This window comes from Ochotona curzoniae, unplaced genomic scaffold (assembly GCF_017591425.1).
Source record: "Ochotona curzoniae isolate NIBS_2020 unplaced genomic scaffold, NIBS_Ocur_1.0 scaffold_461, whole genome shotgun sequence".
NCBI lineage: Eukaryota > Metazoa > Chordata > Mammalia > Lagomorpha > Ochotonidae > Ochotona > Ochotona curzoniae.
Genome location: NW_024467120.1, coordinates 10,209,602 through 10,236,333, shown reverse-complemented (window position 1 = coordinate 10,236,333; position 26,732 = coordinate 10,209,602). Strand labels below are relative to the sequence as shown.

General features: G+C 43.6%; 1 protein-coding gene across 1 annotated transcript in view; it reads left to right on the top strand.

The window, feature by feature from the left end:
• DCDC2 (doublecortin domain containing 2) overlaps positions 1-26,732 on the top strand; it is a 137,988-nt gene that overhangs the window by 50,486 nt on the left and 60,770 nt on the right. The window contains exons 6-7 of the mRNA XM_040967587.1: positions 1,454-1,508; positions 9,616-9,778. Of these exons, the coding sequence (XP_040823521.1) occupies positions 1,454-1,508; positions 9,616-9,778 (218 nt within the window). The remainder of the gene's footprint in view (positions 1-1,453; positions 1,509-9,615; positions 9,779-26,732) is intronic.

Below are 26,732 nucleotides of genomic sequence, written 5' to 3'. Positions count from 1 at the left end.
ATGAGTTAAAGTAGGAAGCAAGTTTAGTGTGTTTACATTTTTGTTTTTATCATCATCATAGGAAATAGAAAGCTATTGCATCAAAATAGAACCATTTTAATGTGTGAAAGGCCACATAGTATTTCTTCTTACTTTTCACTGAATCCCCAGTAAGTGTAAAGAATTAGTCTTGTGAGGAAGATATAGTGCAATGAGTTTCTCTACAGCAATTAGTATGTGAAGTTTCAGTGTCTTAATGGTTTAACAAGATTCTGTAGTTTAACACCCAAAGGTGTTAACAAAAAACCCTGATATTTTATACCCTTTTTAATAATTGGAAAACATAAAAACAGCGTGATGTTATATATGCAAATAAACAGACACTGGGTGTAATTAACATAGCATAAATTTCAGTGCACTGTGAATGTTTTCCCAGATGAGAAATCACACATTTGTGAAGGCTGCTTTGTTTTGACTGAGCAGATACACCACAGAGCCTCGTGCGCAAGCTCTGGCCCCTGGTCCAGGCCCTTGTGGCCTGCCTTCCCTGGGTGCCAGGATTCACCCCTGCTGCCTTTCAGAGATTCTGTTGCCACTTTGCCCTTGACAACTGACTTTATGTGGCCATCTTGTTCACAATGTCACCAATTTACAACTGATGCAGCTTGATGGGAAGGTAGCTGAGGATTTTTTAAATAAATAATAGGATGGTATTTCAGTGGTGGTTTGAACTGTGCAACTGCACATGGCTTCCTGGCCCTTTATAATTATTTACCGGCATACTTAACTGCTAACCATGCCTACTCATGCATGAAATGAAATCCTGGAACAGCCTCTCCTAGGCATCATGGGTTAACCTGCCGTGAGCGACAGTGTATACTCGATGGTAATGGGAAAATTAACTCAAGTTTGGCTATTTTCATGCAAATAAATAAGTTAGATTTACCTTTATGTTCATGACATCCTGTTTTAGAAGATGTTCAGTTTGTTTTCAAGACAGGTCTGTTCCTGAAAATACAAAAGATTGATTTCTACAGTCTAAAACAAAAATCTTTTACTTTCTAATGAGAGTAACTGGTTTAACAGCCATAATAAAAACAATGGAAATGTTTTGTTTTTCATTCAATTTGGAAAAATCATTGCTCAGGTTGGAAAATGATGTTTTGAAATGCAAATGGAAAGTTTTAGGATTTGAATAAAAGTGCTGTGAAACATTCAAGGTGGTACTTAAAGTTCATTTGAGTGTTATCAATTATAATAGTATGAATGAAATTGAATGAAAATATTTAACAACTTTTGGAATTGAATTGGGAATTTTATTGTAGTTTCTGTGATACTGGGAAAGTGTGTGGCATTTCTTGTGAAATCTAGTTGACTTCCAGGTTGGAGCGCCAAGTTAGAATGACTGTAACATTGCACTGAGTGTAATTTGTAAATAACATTCAGATTTCTAAATTGCCATTTGTTTCCACAGTCAGAAAGCTTCTTCACTACCTCCTATTGTAGGATCCAGAAAGTCTAAAGGGAGTGTAAGTATCAGATGCTTTGCTCATTAATGTTCTCTATTTCTGTACAATAGAGAGGCACAGTCCTTTGGGCTTCAATTAAATTCAGAGAAATAAAATAATTGAGAGGGAGTTTTGGACATAAAATGATAATCCTCAATTACGTTCCTATGAAACATTGAGAACCATCACAAATATTTAGTTTTCCATCTATCATTCACTCATTATTAATGAATTCAGCCAGTATTTACTGAATAAACATCCATCACGCGGGGACAGTTCCTTAGAGTCTGTGTGTCTTTGCCCTCTCCTCCCCCTGGGGATGTGTTTCTTGTTGTGCTGGAGCCTTGCTTCGGCAGCTGTTTGTGGCTGAGGCTTCTTCTGTGTCCCTTTGGGATTGAATGCCTGCTCAGCGGAGATCAGAACTGACTTGACACCCCTCTGTGTCAAAATAAGCAACATTCTTGTTTTGGCATTTTGTAAAAGACATGATTTCTGGGGCAGTGATCCTGTTCCCCGGTGATCTCTTTCCTCACCTCCACTTGTTAACTCATGTGAAATTCCTGAGAAAATGTTGTTTTGGTACGCATATGACTAAATAGTGCTGAGCAAAGCCCAACATCTGCTAAGACTCTCAGATCGTGCGTGGCAAAGACGTTGCCCTCAGAATACTTAGGGTCTCCTTGAAACAGGGAAGATTGCTTGCAAAGGCAATGAATGAGCAACTATGTTGGAGGGCTAAACATCAAATATGTCTGTGGGTGAGGGAGGGAGAGCGAGAACCCATGTGTGTTGGCAGATGGTCAGGGAGGCTCCCCTTTGTGGATTCTTGAAGATGCAGGTGAAAATAGATGAGAGGGAAGGGACTTCAGACAGAAAGGAAGGCGAAGCAAATTTGTGGTTGGCGTTGGCGAACAATCATGGGTTTAGCCAGGTGTGGAAGGAGCTGTGCCTGACATGTGCTGGGTAATGGCAGTCTTCAGATGACCTTGATTCCTAGAGTGAAGAGTCTAATTTTCATCCTCGAGTCGAGGGTGGTATGTCAGCATCCAAGTCCATTCCAGAAAACCAGTCTTTTCGTGTGGAGGAAAGACCGTGTGGTAGGAATCCATACCTGCGCCACCATCAGCTGAGAGGCTGTGGCTGTGGCCTTGGCCAGACCAGGGAGGTAGCAAAGTTCTTGGGAAGTGATTATAGTCCATAAACAAAGAACTTGCTTGGTGACTAAGGATGCAGGGTCAGTGGAGAGTTTGGAGCCAAAGCCAACTATGGGTTTCTGAGCGTGGATGTGTGAGTATTGGTAGTGTCATGACCTGGAGAGGGAAGTCAAAGGCAATACATCCTGCTTATTTCCAGATGTGTTGAGTTGAAAGTGTCACAAAAGCTCATTGAAATTGTTTGGCAAACCATTGTCACGGTGAGACTTGATGGCAATATTAGGACTGGAGACTGTGTTCCAAACCAGTTAGGGTCCTGGCTATAGAGCAGGGATGGTGTCCTGTGGTACTCCTAGCACCCAGCACTGCCTATCCTGGAGCAGGTTCTTGGATGCCTGAGCAGAAGGGAGGAGGAATCATATAGGATCAGGCTGTATAGGAAGGAAAAAGGGTTACAAAAATGCTCCAGTAGCTGAGAATTGTATTTTAGCCACTACTAACCTGAACGAAAGCCACATGTTTGGGGCTTAGAGCTATATTTTATTCTCTTGTTAACTCTTAGGGTGCAGTAGGCAGGGTTATGGTAGATAGAGGCCTAGTGGAATTGAGCAACTGACCCAAGGAGACAGAGAAAGCTGTGTCAGGACCAAGATGGTGACTCAGTTCTTTGATGTCACAATTACTGAACTTCAGAAAAAAAAAATTTTTTTTTTTTATTAAAATGTATTGTGTGTTTCCTGCTTTAGGATGCATGTGCAGGTACACACACTTGCCATTTGCTTTCTTGCTCACTGGTTTTGGAAGGTTTTTATTTTATTTATTTATTTTTTTGGTCAGCCATGAAGACTGGTTCAGTTGATGATGATTGAGTTCTCTGTGTGTCTGGCCTGGTACTTAGTCCCTGGGAACCAGTGTTGGGCACATAAGACATGATACCATCTGAGATATGTCTCCATTGGAGACAACGGTCAAACACATAACCCCACACGTAAACGCATAATTACAAGGCAGGAGATAAGAGACAGAAAAGTATAGACAAGTATGAGAGACAAGGAAAGGAGAACATATTTCGGTAGGTGTATCACGGAAGGAAGCCTTCCTGAGGCAGGGCCTTTAAGCAGAGATTCAGTGTTCTATGGTGTATTTTCCACTGACTGGGGGCAAAGTCTCACAATCACAACCCTACTTGCTTGTTATGTCTTAGAAAAAAGAATGATTGACTTTGCCCCCATCCCACTAAATGCCCACAGCACTCTGTATATCCACCAGTCCCACTCCTTGGTCAGTCACCCACTGACAGATGCTCATGGAGCACTTAAGAAACCCAAGATCCATTCTCAGCACCAAGAAGACACAAGGACTTGGCCCTCAGGACATGTTCATCCTGGTGCATACATTTATAGGGGAAAGTGGGTGGAAAGTGTTACCAGAGAAGCCCGGTGGGTTCTTTCCTCAGTTTAGTATAGACATAAAAAGCCAGGAATCTGTTGCAGACAGAAAAGTTTATTTGTGAAGGGACAAGGTGAGCAGGGAAGGGAGAAGAAAGGGAAGCACCTCCTGACAGGAAGCCGGGAGGTGGGGTGCCTCTGGAAAAGGGAGAAGAGACACCAAAGCTTTGAGGAAGGGCCTTGGCCCTCCTTGTTGGGCGGGACCTCACAGGTCAGATGTTCCCCATTGGTGGTGTCTTAATTACTTAGGAAATGGGTAGGCAATGCTGGTGCCGCCCACCTGAAGGTGTGGCCAGGACCTCGGCTTGCCTGGACATGGTTTCAGAAAGCATGGAAGTAGACAGGCTTCTCAACTCCTCAACAGACGAACAAATAATTCCCGATGATGATAAGCACGATGAGAAAGATAAAATGAGGTATGGCATTGATTTATATAGTATCTTCTGAAATCGAGAGCAGACTCTTGCAGAGGAGCCAGGAGGCAGGAACGAGGTAGTGCGAAGAGCATCCAAAACAGAAGCAACCAAGATGCTAGGGCCTGTGAAAAAGCATGGCCTGTGGGGCACACGGAGAGGAAGTCAGGTCTGTCTCAGCTGAGGTTGATGGAAGCAGACCAGGATCAAACCAGGGGCCACTCAGGTGGTCTGGGATTGTATTCTGTAGTAGGGTGACATTTGAGAGTTACAAGGAAGGAATGATAGCACACGTTTACCCATGTAAAACTTCCTGGTTGTGGCCTCTACAGGGAATTTGGGGTGTGAATAAATACAAGAGGCAGAGGGACCTTCCGGAATCCAGGTATACGCTGCTGGTGATTGGACACACGACGGCTGATAGCTCTGCCTTGAGTACATGCTCATAGATTGATTTGTTTATCCAGCAGCTATTTATTGAGTACATTTTATATCCTGGTTCTCTAGTGCTTAAGGGGTCCGGGAGGAAAGTAGTCACTTTGTAGAGGAGCTAGACAAACCCACAATGTGTGTGATGTGTGTCCGAGATGAGCCTGCAGAACACAGGAAGAGAGGGAAGAAAGGGTGAGAGATGGGGCAGAGAAGGGGACCACAGTTGCAGCCCAGTGCTGGTGCCTGGCGAGGCTCTCGGTAGTCTGGTGAGAGAACATTCCACACCGCAAACCCCAGGGTCTCACAAGACAACCAGTCATTTCTTTAAGTAATTGCTTCCCCGGAGAAGGCTAGTGTGAAGTGGATGGTGAAAGGTCCAGCCCCAGGGCGGAAGGCAGCTGAACTGGACAGCAATTACTTTCCCCTGGAGGCCCGATCCCCAAATGCTGGGTGAGGTGCCCAGCGGCCCCCGAAGTGCGGAGGGTTGTGGGGACAGGCTCGAGGACGAGGCCCGTGCGGAGCAGGGCCGGGTTTCAGACCCCGTCCCAGGCCTCAGCTGGTCCAGTCAGGGCGCTAGCCTTAAAAAGCACAGGGACAGGGAGAGCGACCTCGGGTATCCCGACTTTGGACGCTAGCCGAGATGCTCCCCCTGGCGGCGCGCGCCAGCTTTGTCCAGCGCCGGACGGGGACGCCGAACTGCGCCTGCGCGCCGCCCACGGCGCCTGCGCAGCGCTCGCTGCTGCTCCCGGCGCCGCGCGTCTCAGGTCCGTGTCGGGCGCCTGGACCGTGTAGAGTTGCATGGTTGTCCGTGACTCTCCCGGTCGCCGGGAAGCAGGCCGCACACCCGAGGAAGCCGTTTCCTCCCCACACCCACACGCCGTGGTGTCCTTCAGCCCCGCGCGGCGCCTGCCCTTGCTGCTCGGTGCTGCCTGGGCTTCCTTCCGAGGGGGCCGGAATGCGGGGTGGATGTGCGTGGAAGGCACCTGGGGCTGCCCAGAGAATCCCTGTTTGGAGGGAGTGAAGGAGCCCAGGGCGCCCCGCGCTTCCTCCCGGACCGCTGCCCGGCAGGTGGGCGAGGCTTAGGACCCCCAGTTCCCGCTGGCGTGTTTGGGAACTGCGCTGACAGGTGCAAGGACTCGCAGAAATCAGTCCCCAAGGGAAAGTTAATTGCTTAATCTATGAAGTAGTGATAATATCAGGAGGCCTCAAAAAGTTCGTGGGAATGAAGTTAATTTTTGGTGCAAAATTAAATTTATGCACCCCCCCTTTTTATAGTGCATATTTTCCGTAAGCTTTTGAAGACTCCTTTTATTGCCTGTAGATGGAGTAGATATTTGTGCGGATGTATTCTCTTGACAGTTAGGTTAGAGAACGTGTTAAGCCGCCCGAGAACGATGACCAAATACATGTTTAAGTAAGTCTGAAGAAGCAGAACACCCTGCCTCCTTTAATGCAAGTTGTTTGCATATTTTATAACCTACATAGTTAATATGCAAATATATGTTGTTTATATGTCACATATGTAATACTTTAGATAAGTCAGCATTTTAAAAAGGATTATTTATTTATTTGAAAGCCACAATCAGAATGAGAGAGAAAATACAAGCTCCTTCAACCAGTGTTTTACACCCCAAATGCTCACAGTCAGTCTGAAACCAGGAGCCTGGAGCTTCACCTGGGTCTCCCACCTGAATGCTGGGTAGGAAGTGGAGCAGCTGGGGCTAGAATTGCCTCAACATGCTATAACTACTATTATGCCAGTTCCAACATTTTTTTTTTTCCCATCAAAGATCTACTTATTTTTTTTTATTGGAGAGGCAGATTTACAGGGAGAAGGAGAGACAGAAAGGTTTTCCATCCCCTGGTTCACTTCCCCAAGTGGCCACAACAGCCAGAGCTGATCTGAAACCAGGAGCTTCTTTCGGGTCTCCCATGCAGGTGCAGGGTCCCAAGGCTTTGGGTCATCCTCGACTGCTTTCCCAGGCCACAGGCAGGGAGCTGGAAGGGAAGTGGAGTGGCTGAGCCACAAACCAGCACCCATATGGGATCCTGGAACCTGTAAGGCAAGGGTTTAACTTCTAGGCTATCTCACTGAACCCTGTTTTTATTTCCTCTCTTTCTTCCTTCCACCTTCCTTCCTCCCTGCCATCTTTCTTCCCTTCCTCTCTTCCTCCCCTCCTTCCTCTCCCCTTCTCCCTCTCGCCTCTTTCTTTCTCTTTCTCTCGCTCTTGCTCTCTATTTTTTATTGGGAAGGCAAATTTACAGAGAGAGAGAGAAAAGGAGAGACAGAGAGGAAGATCTTCTGTCTCCTGGTTACTCCCCAAGTGGCCCCAAACAGCCAGAGCTGGGCTGATCAGAAACCAGGAGCCTTGTCTAGGTCTTCCATATGGGTGCAGGGTCCCAGGGCTTTTGGTTATGGTTGACTGCTTTCCCAGGCCACAAGCAGCGAGCAGGATGGGAAGTGGGACATCTGGGACATGAACCCGTGCCCAAACCAGTGCCTATATGGAGTGCACCAGTTTGATGGAGGATTTTTCCCTCTGTATCTCCTTCTCTCTGTAAATCTGCCTTTCCAAAATAAATACATTTTGAAAAAGCATTTAAATTATTTCCAACATTCTAATGACACAGTAATTCATCCTCTTCTCTCAGTTTGCTGTCACTCCCCACCCTGCATCTCCAGTGTCTTGCTATTAGCTGTTAGTCATTGAACGTATGAAGGAATGTCAGTGACCTAAAAATTGACTTTTGCAGTTATTTCATCAACCTTTCTTCATGCTGCAGAATCAACCTGGCGAGTACCCATCTCAGAGATGTGATACCTCAGGACTCTGCCTTCTGTATAAGTGGAAAGGTGGTGTTTGGGATGAAGCTAGTCCCCAAGGATCTCAGGGTGGGGTTTCTGCTACCTCTCCATCCTGTTCTTTTCCCTTTCCTTTTCCTGGAGGGCTTACTGAATGCCAGAGCTCCTCACCAGCCTCGTGACTTCACAGTATCTTCCGAAATTCTGGCGGGCTCACTTCCTGATTCAAATCTTGAGACGAAGAGGCGCCATTCAAAACAGGCTGGTCTTCAAGATGCAGCTGATGTCTTTGGAATTTCCACTATAATCATATTATCCGTTCCTTCTGGCAGATAGTTTATGGCCTTGCAAGACATCACCCAGAACAGGAAAACTCTGGGCAGCTGTTAATGCAATAATTAAATGGGAGCTGTATGTTTAAGATTGCAGTTGGAATAGGAAATTAAATTACACAGAAAAGTGTGAGAGTCTTGGACAGGTTTTCATACTGTTAATAAATCTATGCATAATTCATTTTCTTGTAGGCTATGACAAAATAGCATAAATAGCTTCATTTGTAAGGCTGCAGATTTTTCTGTTCTTAATTGGGTGATGGCTAAAACCATTTAAGTGCTTCAGGATGGCTGACTATATAAATGTTTAAAATGAGCAATTATAATGGGTTTCTAGGCAGATTTGTTTATTTAGTATTACTACATTTATTTTTCAGATACTAGCTCGGTATGGCTGTTGCATTACGATTGGTATGAATTTGAAATGATTTTTAGAAATAGATATTAACTCTGCTTTTGGAGAAAGCATTTTGATACTTGTTATCTGGCCATGGTACTAATCACTTTATAAACTCTCCTGGTTTAGGAGTAGCTTAGCCTGTAATCACACAGGCCGTGGCTGAACAGCAGCTCTGAGGCAGGTATGGGCATCCTGAAACTTGCACTGTTTTCACCACCTGCAGCCCCACAGCTTACACAGGCAGGTTGCTTTAGCACCTGAACCCCTGAGGGCCAACGCTGCATTCTTAGGAGGATGTTCCTTGTAATAGTGGTGGTAGAAGAGGTGATTAGGGGCTTTTCAGGGACAGTGACAGAAACATTGAAACTCACTGCCAGCTTTACACTCAGTACTCCGCTCCCCTGTTGGTGAGTGCCCAGTCTTCATAGGGAGGGGCACAGGGAAGCCAGAGGCAACCCCTGACCATGCAGTTGCCCGTGGCTGCATTAAAGGAATAGGACAGCAGCGTAGCACACTCAGGAAGGACCATGGACACGTGATCCTGAGCAGCCGCAGTCTGTCTGCTCTGTATCTGTGATTCTTAGAGACTGTGGAAGTTATCAAGGGATAACATTTAAGGATTTGTTTAAGCGTGTTGCATGCCTGTTTGTGGGATGATATCTATTCCTAGTGGACACTAAGACAGTGTTTGTGGACTAACTGGTCAACGTGGCCAACGCTGAGTCTGCAGAGGCTCAAGAGAGAATTATAGAGGCAGGACTCCAGGGGCGCTGAGGCAGGCTGGGGGGCCAAGGCAGGGCTGTGCCTCTCCTTCCCGCTTTCTCATCGTTATAACTCAGTGACAGCAATGATGCTCTCACAGGGCTAGCGTGAGGGCCCAGGGAGATCACTTCACAGCTTGGGTGGGGCATGTGTTAGCTGCTCAATGATGGTTAATTGTTACTTCCCTGTCCCCTTCTTTTGGTGGATCTTCCTTTGGCCTCCAGAAAATAATTGAGATGTTATTGTGGGTGTTAGGGTGGGCAGTCTCAGATTCAGGATAGTGCATTCCCTCTACTGACTGCTGGCTGATGGCATGTGTTCACTGGGGGAGCTCCCTAGGGACTAGGGCTCACTGGCCAATATTATTATAATTCTGCTCTTTAGGGAAATGACCGCCAGTCCAAGTCAACCATTGGATCCAGCGATAACTCCTCTCCTCAGCCCCTGAAGAGGAAAGGGAAAAAAGAGGGAGTGAGTTCAGGAAAACCAACGAAAGTGAAACAAGACATCAAGTCTCAGAGCTCACCATCAACAGTTCCAAACAGTGGTAAGTTAGCTGTTATTATCCTATCATTCTTTTTGATGACTTCAGACTGTGATACGATTTGACTCTTAAATCTGTTTCCCTGGACCCACAGAGGACACTCTTTGGTGTCCTGAGGATTTGTGTCTCAAGAGATGCTGCTGTTTTTCAGGTTTGATTTCTGACTCCAATTAAGTATTTTATTTTGCCCCATCAAAATGTGCGTAAGTCCGAGATTTCATTAGTGTGGGGAAAAGGATGATGAACTCACGATGTCTGCAAGAGGAAGTTCTCGGTAGAGTGTGGTGATGCTGAGGCTGAAGGGCTGCCTGGGAAGCTGACCACTGCACTGTGTCTCCCCAGTGACCTGCTCAGCACTGGACTCCATTCACTCACCTCACGAGTTGGATGTGGGTGCCTGGGATGAGGATGGGTGAGATACAGCTTCAGTCTTAAGTCCCCAGCTGGGCAGCGCTTAAGGACACCAAGCTCATGTGGGCTCCGCAGCTGAGGAGTCAGCACCGACTCTGGGATTCAAGAGTCAGACACAAAGATCTGTGAGCCCAGGTTGAAAGAACATAATGAATGAAACAACTCCATTGACAAGAATGTAGAAGGGAGTTAGATCGTCAAGGATGGGAGTGATGGAGACTAGCCACAAAGCAGGGCTCCTAGATTCTCCCAGTCTGCTGTTGAACTTGGACAATTTCAAGTTTCTTGGGCCCATTATCTACCTGCAGAATGTGGGTTCATACAGAGATTTGTCTTTTAAGTTTCAGTCATCTTTAGATTTATAAATGCTTTTTAGTGAATAGGAAACAAGGGGGTGAGTGTGATATGCAGTCAGTAAACTCTCACTGAGTGCCTATTATGGGATACAAACTAAAGTGAAGCAGTTATCACAGAAGAACATGTCATACACAGAGCATAAAAACTAGTAGAGGCTTTATTATTTTAATCAGTATATGTGAAGATTAGAGTGTAAAGGCTCCAAAGTGTGGACTGTGTGTCTTGCTAAGTTTACTTTTTACCTACACCCTCAATATCGGTGTTATGAGACATTTAATGTTGAATGAATGATAAGAATTAAAGATTAGCTAAATCCACAATATTAAAGAGCCCACTAAGAACTAGAGCTCGTTTCAATCTTTTTAGGAATTATATTTTATCAAGAGCCTCTTATTAGCCTTTGGAAATCCCAATTCCTACTTGCGGCATAGTTTTTAAAAAACTTTTTGAGTTAGTGGTCCCCAAGAAGGTGCCCACTCATCTTTTCAGATTTCTCATTAGTAGTAACCTAGGGTCACAAGAGGCTGCGTTCACTTTTCTTTAGCTTATTGGAAAATAAACTTTAGTTGAAGAAAAATTAGCGGCATATTTGCTCTTGGCATTTTTAACAGCTTTTGTAACAGTATCTGGGCATGAAATCAACAGAAAGGGGTTTCAAGCTGCAGCCAGTCCCGCCTTACAGGTGCTGGAAAATGTAGACACCCTCTACCAGTGTGCCTGTCGCTAGAGAGTCCTGCAGCTGTTTCAGTAATTGGCCATCTTAGCAGTGTGTTTTCACCATGCAGTTTAATAATGTGCAGAGTATAGGTTTTTAAACTGCTGAATCTCATTGTTACATTAAACAATCACTGGTGCCTTCCAAATGAAGGAGTTTAGGGACTGATTTTTTTTTTTTTTTACCTCCTGATAAGAGGCTTTGCCTTGCACCTGAAAGTGTATTTAAGCGGTTAGAAGTATTTCGTATCTTTTCATCCTGATACAAAGCACATACCACCTGGAAAAATGAATCTTAGCTTCCAAAGCAGTTCCCCGCCCCCAAGAAATGAAAAAAAGTTCACTGGATGAGACTATCCGTTGATAAGTTTCAGCATTTTAGTTGAAATCTGTACTCTTGGAAATTGAGCTATTTCTCCTTAGTAGCTCTCCACCCAGACACTTTGGCTACAGAATTTTTCCAGAGTATAATATAAAAAAAATTTCTCTATCTCTCTAATTCAGCTTTCATATGCATTTGCCATTGAAGTTACTTATTACTTTAACGGCTTCTATTTTAGTAATTAGAAGCAAGCGTGTGCTCTTGGCTGCTCAGCTCTCAAGAGGGCCCTTTGCCTTTCGGAAAGGTAGGCGTGATAAACATTTGAAGCAGAATCAAAGTGAAGGCTGTGCTGAGTCAAGCTAATGAGCGAGACAAACCCAGCCATTTGGTTGCAGAGATGAAGTCCACGTGATTATAATTAAAGTTTGACATTAACCTCTTCAGTTTTTATCTCAAAGTGTTACATTTTATGTTTAAGGAAAATGCTTTTATGCTTTTTTTTCTAGCCTACGTTTAGAATTGTGCATTTGATTCAGTGTTCCCTAACGTCTGTACTAGTCTCATCATAATTAAAACACAAGAGACTTTCTAGGGTGTCTTGATTCCTTTTTAATAATTAAGGTTATATTCACATACTTTTCTGTTTTCACTGCTGGTGTTTGCTGATATTCGTTTGTCAAAAGTTGTCGGAATGAGCAATGCTACTATCAGTCTGTAGATGGCAACCTGGGCCCAATTTTATTTCCTTGTTTCTTTCTGTAATAGTAAAGCTTAATAATTCAAGCAGAGCTATGACATATTTCTTCAGGGAAACAAATCCCATTTTCTTTAGGTAGCCAAGATGCAAAGTGAGATTGGTTGGTGATTGATGAAGCTGGGTGTGAAATGCATTTTTAGTGCCACATCTAAATACTAGCGTGAGTGGCCAGCGCCTGGTTTTGTTATGCTTCCCACTTGCATTGCAGCGTCTGCAGGCCTGTTTCAGAGGTGATTAACTGGCTGCACTCTCCACCAGGAATAAAATGGGATGATGATTGCTTGATGTAGCAATTTGGGTGTTTGTTTATATTAATTGTTATTTTTACTATTTGGTACATGAAAAAACATTAGTGTTTGTAGAACCCTGGGAACATAGCTTAGTTAGAAATGTTAAAATGACTGTGTAGAAAATAGCCTCATGTGTGTTTGTATTGCTACCACCACTCAGGTCGTATTGATGGTTATTGGGCAAAGTAATTGACATGTAAGCAGTAGCAAGGCCTCTCTCCTTTTGAACATTGTATGGGTCTGCACCCATGCTTGTACACACACACACACACACACACACACACACACACACACACACATGTCTTGATGATTTTGATACTGGCTTATTTCCAGTATCATTCTGTGATTGTTTCAAGAAACTCGTGGTATTTAGACTTGTGATGGATGGTCGCAAGCAGGTGCAGTGCCAAAGGAAGGATGTCTGAATATTACGACTTTGTTGCATGACTGCCCTTGAGCAGCCAGGCTCTTGAATTTCCTAATCGCTCAACCTGCACATGGTTTCCTGCATCGCCCCAAGCATGAAGTGTTACCGTGATCCTTGCTCAGAGTCACAGGGCATTAAAACTTGAACTGCTTTTCTTCAGTCATGAATCCGTCCAGGCAGTTGCAAGGTCTGAGGACAGTGCACCCTCCCAAGCCTCACTGTGGGAGAGGCATCATGCGCTGGAAGAACACAAGTGAAAGGGGACCACAGCGACTTCACAAAGTAGGACACTGGTTCTGTCACGAGCTGAGTAGGGCTGGGGATTGCTGTCTCTTGCCAGCACACCTTACCTGGGAGAAGGTGGTGAGGTCTTCTGTGTCTCCATTGACGTGGATGCCTGTGGGATATGGGTCAAATTCTGTTGTTTGTAATACAAGTATGATAAAAGTTTATGAAATTTTTTTTCATACCCTGCCTACCCACTTAATGGAGTGACATGCTGTTAACAAAATTCTAGTCCTGCAAGAGGTTTTTAGTAAGTTCCTCAGTGCTTATTGTGAAATTCAATTCAAGTGCCATTAGTGACAGTTTCAGAATATATTTGCTATCCGTTTTAGTGCTGAGATTGGAAGATTGAAGGCTGGCTGAAATCCAGTGAAGTATCTGAGTTTGGAGTGAAATACTGGCCTTTTGTAAGGATGTATTTCATTTCCTGCTTTTTATATTTGTACATTGTATGGAGAAGTACTAGAAGAGAAGCGTTTTTTGAAAGATCATTTTTATGTATTTCAAATGCAGAGTGACAGAAAAGAGGAGAGGTAGAAAATTAAAGAAAGATATTACATCCATTGGTTCGCTCCCCAAGTGGGCACAATGGCCTGGGCTGTGCCAGGCTGAAGCCAGGAGCCTGAAACTCCATCTGGGTTTCCTATGTGGGTGACAAGGACCCAAGGTGCTGCTTTCCCAGGCACATTAGCAGGAAGCTGAATCAGAAGTGAGTCAGCTAGAACTTAAGCCAGCACTATGATATGGGCTATGAGCATGGCAGACGGTGGCTTGGCCCTCTGTGTCACAGAAAGAGCCCCAAGAAGTATAGTCTTATGTGGATATTCGGAGTTGAAGTCTCTGCAGACAAAAACACACATGCACACACACACATACACATCCTCACCCACCCACCCACTCAAAACACACACACACACAAACACACACACATACCTACAACAGCTAGGACTAAGCCCTAGGTCAATGCCAGGAGTTAGGAACTCAAATTAGCAATACTCTGTGGGAAGACAAGACCATTTCTACTTAAATGTATGTAATTTGGTATCTGTGAAAATTAAAAAAAAAATGACTTGATACTACAAAACGAGGAAAGGGGATTTTCCTACTTAAACAACATGTTGGGTTTCCTGTATAGACTGTGGTCTGTTTTATATATAAAGTAAATTTTTATTCTTCTCCATTGCCCTAGTTGTTTTGAGAAGAAGATATAAGCTTTATTGCAAATTGCCCTGCAGTGTGCCATCACAATGGGGATAAAGATAAAATATCAGTAAGGTACTTTTGAGCTTCATAGGTTTAAAGCTGCCCGTTTATTCTTATTTCATACATAGTGATAATACCAAATTGTTTCTGTGAAATTGGGCAAGACTTCATTCCATTTAAAATGGCATCATAAAAGCCACTTTTCACTGGGAGCTTGGCCCCCCTAGTGTCCCCTTCGCAAGTTCAGCAGACGCACGTGTCACCTATGGACCAACTGCAGCTGGCTTTCTCCTGGGGGGAAGTAGTTTTGTGAAGGAGCTAGTGCCACAGTCAGGAACCACTGAGGCCGAGTCTTGAGAGCTTGGCTGGGCAGGCTCACTGCCATTGCAGCTTCACAGTCCCTGGGGTAGCCTGGAGTTTGCAGAGGGATCTAAAGGTGAAGCGTCTGTCCCCGGGGGACCCCGTGTCATTCTCTAAAGTGAGTTCCATCAGCTTTGAATTGATGGTCTACTAATAAGAACCCCCAGGTTCCCATATACATTTGGGAAACGTAGGTTGTACAGCTAAGCTGCTGTCTTTCTGTAGGACTCCTCCACACCGCTAAGGTAGAGATAGTCTGTGTCTTGTCTGTCTTTGGGGTCCTGTTCCTCAGGGCGGCAGGTATGCTTTGTTATCCCTTGGAGCACCACGTGAGAAACACAGGTTCCACCATTACCCAGCGATGGTCAGGCCTAGGAGGCTCCTTCTGATCGGATCAGGGGCTGACACTGCCTGGGTGTCTGCAGTGTCAGGAACGGAACACTTGAGGTATACAGGTCAGTCATCTGTGCAGCAGCCCTGTGAGCTGGGCATCGATGTTACCTTCATTATCCCCACTTCCCCCATGAAGAAAACAGAGCCCTGAATGGTGAGAAAATGTGCCTGTGACCAGGCAGGCTGTGATGAGTGGAAACGCATGCCAGCCTGTTCAGAGGCTGTTGTCTGAACTCAGAGCACAACTCTAGACCTTATGTTTTGGGGGGGGGGCGACAGTCTCACTGATTAATAAACAGCAAATACACAGGGATCAACAATTGTTTTCCCAGGCCACAAGCAGGGAGCTGGATGGGAAATGGAGCATCCAGGATATGAAATGGCACCCACATGTGATGCTGGTGGATGCAAAGCCACTAGGCTATTGCTCTGGGCCCTAAATTGCATTATTTTTTTTTCTGTGATATTACATGACCATTGGCAGTTAGGCACATGTGCAATTTGAATGGTGATATTTTAAATTCTGAGTTCCCAGACAGGGTTCTGAGTGCTCTCACACCTGGCGGACGGGACAATCAAGCTGTTTGTGAAAGTGGACGAGGCTGTGCTGTCTGGAGGCCGTCTGGGCCCTCGGGGACTGGAGAAAGCATCTTTTGATACTTCTGTGGTAGTGAACTCACCAGGCAGCGTGCCGGGGCAGCTCAGCAGTGTCAGTCTGACTCCCCTCTGTGAGGTTGCGTTCTAGCATCTGATGCCTTCATTCTTAGATTTCCTGTCATCGTCATTCTGGGGGTTGCTTTTGCTTCTCTTCTGTACAGATCTTTTTCCAGCAAGTTTTTGCCTACCTATTAATTTTTTTAAAAAAATTGTTTATTTACTTAAAAGGCAGAACTTTAGAGAAAAATATCTTTTCTTCATTGGTTTATTTCTCATATCGCCAAAACAGCCAGACTTGGGCCAGGCTGAAACCAGAAGCTGAGAACTCCGTCTTAGTCCACAACAGAGGATGCAAGGAGCCCGAACACTTGGATCATCTACTGACTTTTCAGACACATTAGCAGGAAGCATAATCCGAAGTGGAGCAGCCTGGGACTCAAACTAGCACTCAGATATGGGATGCCAATTTTGCAAGCAGCAGCTTAATGCACTGCACCACCGTGCCAGCCCCTTGCATATCTGTTTCTTAGTTGACTGCATTTTGGCAGAACACATGTTATGGTAGAGTCTAGAAAGTAAGCAGAAAGATGGTATATGTTTTGAAATGCAGTGCGTGTGAAAATGTCTTCATCATACTCTCACATGTAAGTTTCAGTTCGGATAGACAGACTGGTGGGAGAGCTCTTCATTCACAATATTGGATGTGTCACTTCACTGCTTTTCTACTTTGCTGTTCTGAAGTGATCTGGCGCCATTCTCATGCTCTGTGTGTGCCTTTGTGTTTCCCTGGGAACTCTGCGTCATGGGTGGGGAGCTTCAAAGAGAACTCAGGTGCGAGGAGTTCATTTCGGATGTGTCCTACAGGTGTGTAGACAGGGGAGCCGTGGAGGGGGGCAAGCCTCGGGGGTATTGACTGAATTGCCTACTCCTGTGGGAACCTGTTCAGACCTGCTGGCACTGTCCGAGAGCCTGAGACACAAGCCTCGGAAACCTTCGGTGCAGATGGGAGGAAACCAGGTGCTGCCTGCCCGTGTCCGTTGTTCTTGGAGGGTAAGGACTCCAAGTGAAGCCTTAGCTCATGGTGTGCTGGCCTGCTCTTTATTCAGCTGACTCCAGAGAAAGACCTCAGGCAAAGAGGCTCAGGACCGTGAAATAGGAAGACTTCCGGTAGGCGGGAACTCATCCCAGCAGTTCCAGAGGACTCTGGGTGGCGTCAAACTCTGGAGGATCTGGGCGGAGCACCCTCAGTGCCTGCCGTGTGAATTACCTGTGTGTAAGCCATCATCTTTTTCCTGTAAACATGTTTTTATTTTCCAGGGTTTTTTGTTGTTGTTGTTGATGATTAGATGGCTGTACATGTGTGGGCTCCCTTCAGATGTTTCTATGCTGGTACAGTCATCTCCCTCTCTGTTTCTGTACCAGTACCAGGCGGTCTTGATTACTCCCTCCCTATAATATGTCCTAAGGTGTGGGATTGTAATTTCTCCAGTTAAGTTCTTATTCTTCAGGGTAGTCCTGGCTGTTCGTGGTCTTTTGTGTTTCGAGATGAACTTTTGTAGCATTTTTCCAGCTCTATGAAGAATGATCTAATTATTTTGATTGGAATCACATTGAATTTGTATATTGCTTTTGGTAATATGACCATTTTGGTGATATTGACTATCCATCCAAGAACATGGTATGTTTCTCCACTTTTTGAGGTCTTCTTCTATTTCTTTTTTTTAATGTTTAATCATTTTCCCATAGAGATCTTCCACATCTTTAGATTTATTCCTGAGTATTTCAGTATCTTCTCTGTTATTTTGAAGGGTACCATACTGGTTAGTTCTTTTTCAGCCTTGGTTATGTATTTTAGAGGATATATAATGGAAATGTAGTGAGGTATGAGATGTTCAGATATGGAGACAAAGTGCTATATATTTCTATGCGTACAGACCAAAGATGGACTCTCAGTGAAAGAATTGATTGACCTAACAGTAAGATGATGGACTCTCTGACAATTTCTATGCCTACATTGTCAGGAAACACTTCAATAACAGCAGGATGGACTTGTGACTGTTCATGAAGGACATCCATTGTAAAACTAGAGCGGAAATCAATAATAGTGGGGACGGACCCTGGGGAATGGCACAGGAAACCCCAGAGCCTATGGAACTATATCATAAATAAAATAAAATGTTTAAAAGAAAAAAATGATAAAAAGAAAAAATGTTTTTATTTTCAAGATAAAATAGGTTGGTGTCTTAAAATATTACTATCACATGCCTTAATGCATTCATTCACTGTTCCTTGTTCTGGGTACTTGATACCCTTCAAATCTGAGAATTTTTCTTATATTATTTCTCACATTTAGATTACTGATAATTTCCTCCTGTTACATATATTCTCTTTCTTCAAAATTTCTGGCAGAAGAAGGATCTTTTGAACTAATGTTTTCATTTTCCTAAAGTTCTCCATCTTTTTCGGGGAGGTTGTATTTTCTAGAGATGTTTTCAGCTTTATCTTCTAACCTGTCTATAATGTTTTTTCACGATTGTGTTTTTAATTTCTTAGAACCACTTTGTGCCTTTAGCATTTACAGAGTGTTAGACCAGTATTCAGTTCTTGGAAGCAGGGCATCGAACGTGTATACTTGTGCTTGAAGAAGTCTGCCAGGTAGATAATCATTGTCCTGATTTTATAGATCAAGTAACAGAATCTTAGAGATCTTATTTGCTTAGGGCCGCAAAGTTTAATGGTCTCATTATTTGTTCTTAGGAAAGTTCTAACCAGCCATGTTTACTCCAGAGGGAACTTTTAGAAGGGAAAGAAAGCCCAGTTGTGTTTTGAAAAGGAATTTCCTGGAGGTATGAGTTAGGTGGAAGTGGATTAAATAAAGCAAAGGGCTCTGTTAGTGGGAAAGAGAATGGGACAGGTGTAAGAAATCCTTGTGTGTAGCCAACAGGATAGATCTGACATGGGGTCCTATGGAAAGGTATTGAGTGAGTAAGTAGGGGCGGTACATGTTTTAGCCTAGATAACAAGGAATTAGGGCCTTTAAGTCCAGGGAATGTGCACATGAATGGAGAAGGACTGTGCGTGTTGAGTTAAAGGGGCCCACCAGATAGCATCTTCTGGAAATAACAGTCTGGAGAAAGTCTCCCCTGCAAAATATAGATGGTGGGGGTCCCCAGCCAATAATGAGAGTCCAAGGGTAAAGCAAAGGAGAAGACACCTCGGCCAAAACCAAGCCTTGGAGTAGCCTGTAATGACCCGTTTACAGAACAGACCCTGTGAGGTGGTAGTCGCTGTGCTTTCTTTTTTTTTTTTTTTTGTCCTTTAATTTTTTATTCCTACAAAATACTCGACAAATGCACAATTTCACTATAAAGTATAGATAGATGGATAGATAGGATTTTTTGAAAGCCCGGTTTATCAATATTCAAAGTAATTTATCCTGAATCTCAAACAAATCCGTTTTGGATCTAGATGTACAAAAAGTGTAGTGCGCTGTCATTTCAGTCGTACAGATCTGCAGATGCAAGTGCAGAGGGGTTTAGTATTGTGAAGCCTGCCGCAGGCTGGAAGGCACATCATCCTGGGCAGCTCTTCAGCTTCCAGTGTGTTGCAGCAAGCAAACCAAGGCCTTTTGCCCCGTGAATTTAGCTTTCCCAAGTTCACAGTAGCCCAGATCAGGCTTTGCCATTGTCCTCAGCCGAAATGTGCTGGGGCAGCTCTGTCTATTCCCTGTACAGTGTCAGCACACCAGGCACAGCCCCTTGTGTTATGGACGTGCAGTGGTGCCCTGCACGTTGCGCCCTGTGTGTGGGGATAGGAGCCTGTGTGCACAGCCTTCACGGAAAGAAAAGAGCACCAGCACCTCAGACCAACAGCAGAGGTCGAGTTGTTCTGGCTGGGAGCGGAAACCAAGAAATAATAGCTGGAAAATTGATTTAAAATATATTTAATGAGGGAAATGGAGATTATAGCTGAGGAGTCTAAAATTGTTCATTTCACATGAGGTAAAAGTTTTGCAGTCTTCAAATGAATAGCTATTCCTCTATAACCATTACACTACCAAAAGGATCCAATTAAAAGAAAAGACAGTTATCGTGGCAGGCTAGATTCAGAATGTATTAGTAGGAAAAAAAGAACAATGGCTGTTTTTCTTAAATGAATGGATTCTATCACTTACCCCTCAGAGAAAGCAAAGTTCTTGATTATTCAGCCCAATCCTGGAGTGAGTGGTGTTGGGTGCCATTGTGGTAGACAAAAAGTGTGGCTTCCCAGGACAAAAACTCGAGGAGCACCATTGGTGACAAGTGGTTCCCATGTGTTTGCAGCCTGGAAGGTTTGAGGTTTATTATATTTTCAACTTGGTGAGATTTGCTAATTAGAGCAGAGTTGCAGATCTAAGTAGTCCCACACACTGTCACTGTTCGATGGATGGGTACACACCCCTTAGGAGTTCTTCTTTTCTCAGCAAGCCTCAGAGGGAAGAGATGAAGAAATGAAGTTTCTTCAGTGGATGGGCAGATAGAAGGCAGCTGCTCCATCGCGAGAAAGTTGCCTGTTTTATTCATAGAAACTAGTTGGGAGAATAGTCAGATTCTCTTTAGACTTCATTCCTAGGTTCACCCTGAGGTTATAATTTGGAAGCGTGATTGTGGTTATTTAGCATTTTTATGATAATGGAACACTAATAAAAACAAACGAGAAAACACTTTGGGAAAGTAGTGAGAAGAGCTATGTACGAAGGGGAGAGGGATGCGTTTGGACTGGTATTTAAGTCAGTGTGACTTGAGTACTTGAAGCGAGAGTCTGGGCATGTCAGGGGTCTTCCCACTGCTCATTCAGGTTTCCCTTCGTCGCTGCCTCCTCGCTGCTCCTGTTTCCCTCTTCTGTGACTCCATCGTTCCTCTCGTCCGAAGCCAAAAAGTCTCTTGAAGGAATGCTAAGACATTAAAGAAGCTCAGTAGGATTAGAAGAGAATAGGAAGGAGTAAGGGGGCGGGGGGAAAGACTAGCAGAATGGACAGAATTATTTCTTGTTCTAATACAAATATTCAAAACTAAAAATGATCTTAGGCGTTGATTATTTTTCTTGCCAGTTAGCCTGGTTTAATCTCTGTGCTCCTAAACTTTCTTTAATCAGCAAGGCTGTTATTCTCCCAGAGGAGAGGCATAAAAATGGGAAGGGTAAACTTGTGGTTTTCTTATCTTGAAGTTTAAAAATGAGTTGGAATCTCAAAAGTGCTTCTGGTTCAAGTGGGCTGTGGCACAAGGCCAGTACAGAACCTGTCAAAGGCCTGGAGGTTACTGGGAGAGAGGTTAAACCTGACTGCTGAGTTTGGGAGTCAATGTTTTTCAGAGAGAAAAAGCTCTGGGCTTTGGATTTGAAAACTAGACCAAATGAAACCAAGCGAAAACGGAAAGGATATGAAACTAGGACCAGTTTCACCATTCAGATGTTTAACCCTCCACATTAGAATGTTAACTTAATTTAAGAACTGAAGAAGGGAGATTGTTCATATATTTTCTTATTGGGTAATAGGGAATTGCTGTCTTTTGGGGGGGCATGGGGTAGTGTTTTCCTTGGTGGTTTATTCTCACCATGTTACTTTCACGTCCTTTCTCAAATTAGCTCCGAAGCTCTTGGGTACCCTTGTAGAATGCCGAGGCCAAAGCGTATCCCTCGTAATGACCGCTGACCGCTGTGACTTTCCCTTTAAGTCTTTAAGAGATTGTAGCTTTGCCCGGTTACACCGCCCTCACTACCTGCCTTCTTCCTGGACCTGGCATGCAGCTCTGTCTGGTGGTGGCTCAGCTCTGTTCTTAGATTATAGCCCCTGGTTCTAGCTAATTGAAGTTGTGTTTCCTTTTTCTTTCTTTCCTATCTTTTCTTCCTTTCTTTTTTTTTTTTTAATACATGATGGCTACCATGGTAACCAGAGGAGGGCGGAGTTTGCTTCCAACCAAACCCAAAACAGATGGAATTACCCACAGGTACATCCGCTCTGAGGCTGTTTTTCCTTCACCTAACCTCCTCCTCTAAAAAGGCCCTTCCCCGCTTCTTCCGTATTCTTCTTCTGTAGCCTTCAACTTCATGTCTGTCTTTCTGCTGCATGGGGAAGGGAAGCCCGTGACCGTGGCTCCCTGAAATAAAGGCCATCTAAATTCTTTTCATATATTTGGCCGAGTTAATCTTTCGCTGGTGAGTGGAGAATCTAACCTTTTGGCGAGTGGATAATCTAATACACACCACATCCACATTTTAAAATAATGTTCTCCAAGTCCCAGACTGTTCTCTGTGTGTTGAGCTTTCCTTATCTGTGATCTGTTTCGGTTGGAAGAGGGCAGAGGAGAGAGGCTTTCCCGGTTTTCATCTTGTGATAATTCAGGATGTTCTCAGTCCTTGCCCCTCTTCGTTTCCAGTCCGTTCCACATAACCTGTTCCAGCATTTCAAGCCTGGTAACATTGGAGACATTCTAGATTTTTTTCATGACCCTTGTTCTCCATACTCTGCTGAAACTCCTTTTCATTGATTTTTTTACTTTCTCAGAGTCTGTTGATTCTGGCCCTGTTTGCTGTGCTGTGATAAAAGCCAGTTCTTTCTTATGCAGACCCTGGAAGCCTGCCTTTCAGATGGCTTTGTAACCCCTTCCTGTCTGTCTGTCTATCTGTCTGTCTGTCCGTCTTATCTATCTAAGATTGACTTGTTTATTAGGCAGATTTACAAATAGAGGGAGAGACAGAAATGGAGACAGAGATGAAGCAAGCGACTGCTCTTCCATCTGTTGGTTCACTATCCAAATAGCTGCTGCAAGCGGGGCGGGCCAGGCTGAAACCAGAAGCCAGAAACTCCATCTGGGTTTTTCACTTGGCTGGCAGGTTCCGGAATACTTGGGCCATCTTCTGCTGCTTTCACAGACACATTAGCAGGGAGTTAGATTCCCAGTATGGGTGCCAGTACTCAAACCAGTGCTTAGATGAGATGCTGGCCCTGGCATCAACCAGCTGCACTACAACACTGCCCCCAGGAGTGGTGCTCTTGAAATCTCAATGTCTCTTCTCACTAATCTTCCACACCGGGTATGCAGAATGTTTTAGTTGGCAAATTTTTCCCGTGTATCTTTGCATACACTGGAATATCTTCCTTGTTCCCATCACTTTGTCCTCTAAGACTCACAGTGGCAGGAAATCTCTTCTGTAAGATCTGTCCTGAGACTCCCCACATGGAGCTCACTCCCTTCTCAGCTCCTGGGGTGTATTGGGGGGTGATGTTGCAGTGGTGTGCATTGAATGCCGAGAGAGCTACCTGTTGGTCCTGCCTTTGCTCGCCTGGCCACGGATATGCCAAGCGACAGCACTCCTCTTTATTATGATTGATCTCATGCTTCCTATGAGTCTAACATGAGTTCAAAACACATACTTAGCTCTCTATAAAGTTTAATGAAAAAAATGAAGATTTTTTTGTGAACATGGTATAATTTTTAAAAAGGTTTTATTTATTCTTATTGGAAAGGCAGATCAGATTTTATGGAGAGAAACTGAGACAGAGAGAAAGGTCTTCCAGACAGAAAGATCTTCTATCTGCTAGTTTACTCCCTAAAGGGCTGCAATGACAGGAGTTGGGCTGATCCAAAGTCAGGAGCCAGGAGCTTCTTCTGGGTCTCCCTCGTGGGTACAGGGTCCCAAGGCGTTGGGCCATCCTCAGCTGCTTTCCCAGGCCATGAGCAGGGAACAGGATGGGAAGTGAGACATCTGGGAAATGAACCGGTACCCATATGCAATCTTGGTGCTTGCAAGGTGAGGATTTAGCCATTGAGTCATCATGCCAGGCCTGAACATGGTGTAATTCTTGTCATGTTATTATTTGAAGTTAGGCATTGCAACAATTAATAATGATATTTCTTAATCACAGCCTGCATGATTAAATCAGGTCTTCAATTCTTAACATCCTGTAGTGGGGTAGAAATTGACAAAGTCTGTGCTGCAGTGTTAAAGGAAAGTAGATTTGTATCAGTATAAATAAAACATTTTATTCACATCCCAGGAGAAGTAATAGATTAGAGAAAAGACTGTTTATTTGACTTAAGAAATCAATATTAGAGCTTATATGCAATATATGGCCTCTGTGTAGGGAAACTGAAATGTTAATCTTGTTATAATTTTATAAAAAAAGTCAACATGGTCAAATGGTCCCTGAATTGGTGAGCTGTGCTGCCAAGATAACAGCCTTAGGAAGCTATCAGTAAAAAATGAAGCTATTAGAACTACACTGAGTTGATGAATTTTCCTCTATTTAAAATGTAAAATTATGCTTTGTGGTAATGCTGTCTATGTGATATTGGATTTTCCATTATTAGAGGATTTAAAAGGTGCCTTGGACTAAACGTTATTTACATTTATAATTTCTCACCTTAAAACAATGGGGTGTAACTTGGAAGAGTGGGCTCCCCACCAGAGGTCTGCATGTGCACAGTCATCAGCACCCTGGTGATTCCCTGTCCTGTTTGCACCCTGTCTCCAGTTCTCCCTCCCTGTTTATATTTCCTCATGTTCTTCAATGTCATTCCTCGACTAGCAGAAATACTGAGGCATTTGGAGGTTCTTCTCATTACCCGAGCACCGGTTATACGGGCACACAGCTAATATGCTCATGCATTCTGTTTTTTAATGGAAGTTTTGCTAGCACATCATGTCTAGAGAAGGGTGCTTCAGTCTGGGTGATTCTGCAGAAACAATGATGGACACCTACAACCAGCAGCCAAGTCCTGTCCAGCAGCTGAGTCCCTCCCTCTCCAAAGATATCACCCTCAGAAGAGATGCAGTAACCTGACTTGAGTAGTCATGGATTCGTTTTTCTTGGGTTTAAACGTTTTCAACTGAATCTAGACCCCTGGGACCTGGAATGGGTGGAAAGCTGGGTGGGGCTTCTCCCTTTGTCCCTCCCCTTATCTCAGAAACAGAAAATACTACTACTACTAATAATAATAATGTGGAAACAATGGTCTTTACTCACTTTTCTGTAGCCCTTGACCTTTTGTGCCCTAATCAACTATGTAAAGATTATCAAAATAGAATAATTACCAAAACAAGCGAATCCATGAATAGAGGTGTTGCAACATTTTTAACTTTAGCTTTTTGCACTCCTCATGGTGCTGTGAGAGACTTTCAGTCCGTTGCAGTAACTATGAGTTGAAACCCTGTGTATGCATGTTTAGGTTGGTGGGTGGAATTGGAGATTTCTATAAGCAGTGACACTATAAACATTTAAATGTTTTTATTTGTTGAAATTAGGTATTTCTCTTAAATTCTTGGGCCACTTGATTGATTTAATAGATATTCCTGAGCAATGTTTCAAAGGGACTGTTTGATCTCACCAACACTCTTATTTTCAACCAAAAGATTTTTAGCTGTCATAGTAGTGGTATCTCAGTATAGTTTTAATCTGCATGTTCGTGCTGAGTCCTGAAGAATCATGAAGTTGGATACCTTTGGCCATTTTGAAAAGTGCTTTTTACTAAAGTTCATACTCAAGTCTTGGGTCCATTCTTCCATTTTTTATTTCATATTGACCCTGAGGAATTCTGGTGTTTTTTTTTTTTTTTTGCAATTCCCTTGCTAAATAAATATATCAAAGGTTATGTGATCTTATTATCCCAGTGGCTTGTCACTTTTTAAATTCTTTTGTAGAGAAGAAATCCTTAATCCTATTTTTTCTAATTTTTACATTTTTTTTCTTTGGGATTGCATATATATGTAATATAATACATAAAACATAAATATTTAGGGCTTGGTGCGGTGGCGCAGTGGTTAAGGTCCTTGCTTTGCACGCCCGGGATCCCATATGGGTGCTGGTTCTATCCCGGCAGCCCCACTTCCCTTCCAGCTCCCTGCCTGTGGCCCGGGAAAGCAGTTGAGGACGGCCCAAAGCTTTGGGACCCTGCACCCGCGTGGGAGACCCGTAAGAGGCTCCTGGCTTCGGACTGGCATAGCATCGGCCGTTGTGCTCACTTGGGGAGTGAATCATTGGATGGAGGATCTTCCTCTCTGTCTCTGCTCTCTGTATATCCGCCTTTCCAATAAAAAATAATAAAAATAAATCTTTAAAAAAACATAAATATTTAAAATATTTTTAAAATAAATGTAAATATATAAAATATTTATTACATTTTGTATATTTAATGATGTAGACATCTGATTGCTGCCATAGCAGTTTTCAAAAAATTCCTTGTGCACTGTAGCTGTTCCTTCCAATTGCATTCTGTGCCTGTCTAGGTAAACACCCTACACTTTACTCCTATTAGAACCAAAAATAGACTTCACTCTTGATTTTTTTTCCAATTATCTGAAATGATTCATTTTCAATGTTTCTTTAAAATACTTCCATCCATCTATTAAGCCACATGCACATTCTTACTGTAAGCACCTGAGAATATTAGTTCTGGGGACTATAAAAGGAATCACCCTGCAGTATTTCCATTCTCTTTCACGGAAACCTAGGCTCTGGGGTCAGATGAATCCAACTGCATGGCCAGTGCCCAAAACACTTCTCTATGTAAAACAGTCATTTAAGCATGTTTTGTTATGCTGCCTGGTTCAAGTAACTTCCTAGCAGGACTGATATTTTTCATATTTGCTCTCCTAATTTTAGTAAATTTGTCATTTATAAAACATATTGTAAATTCGTAAAACATATTGGCAGTTTCCAAATAGCATAAATACAAGTGGAATAAGTGACACTTCACAGAAATGATTCTGTCCAGGTCTTTTGAGTACATATCTAGTGGTAGGAT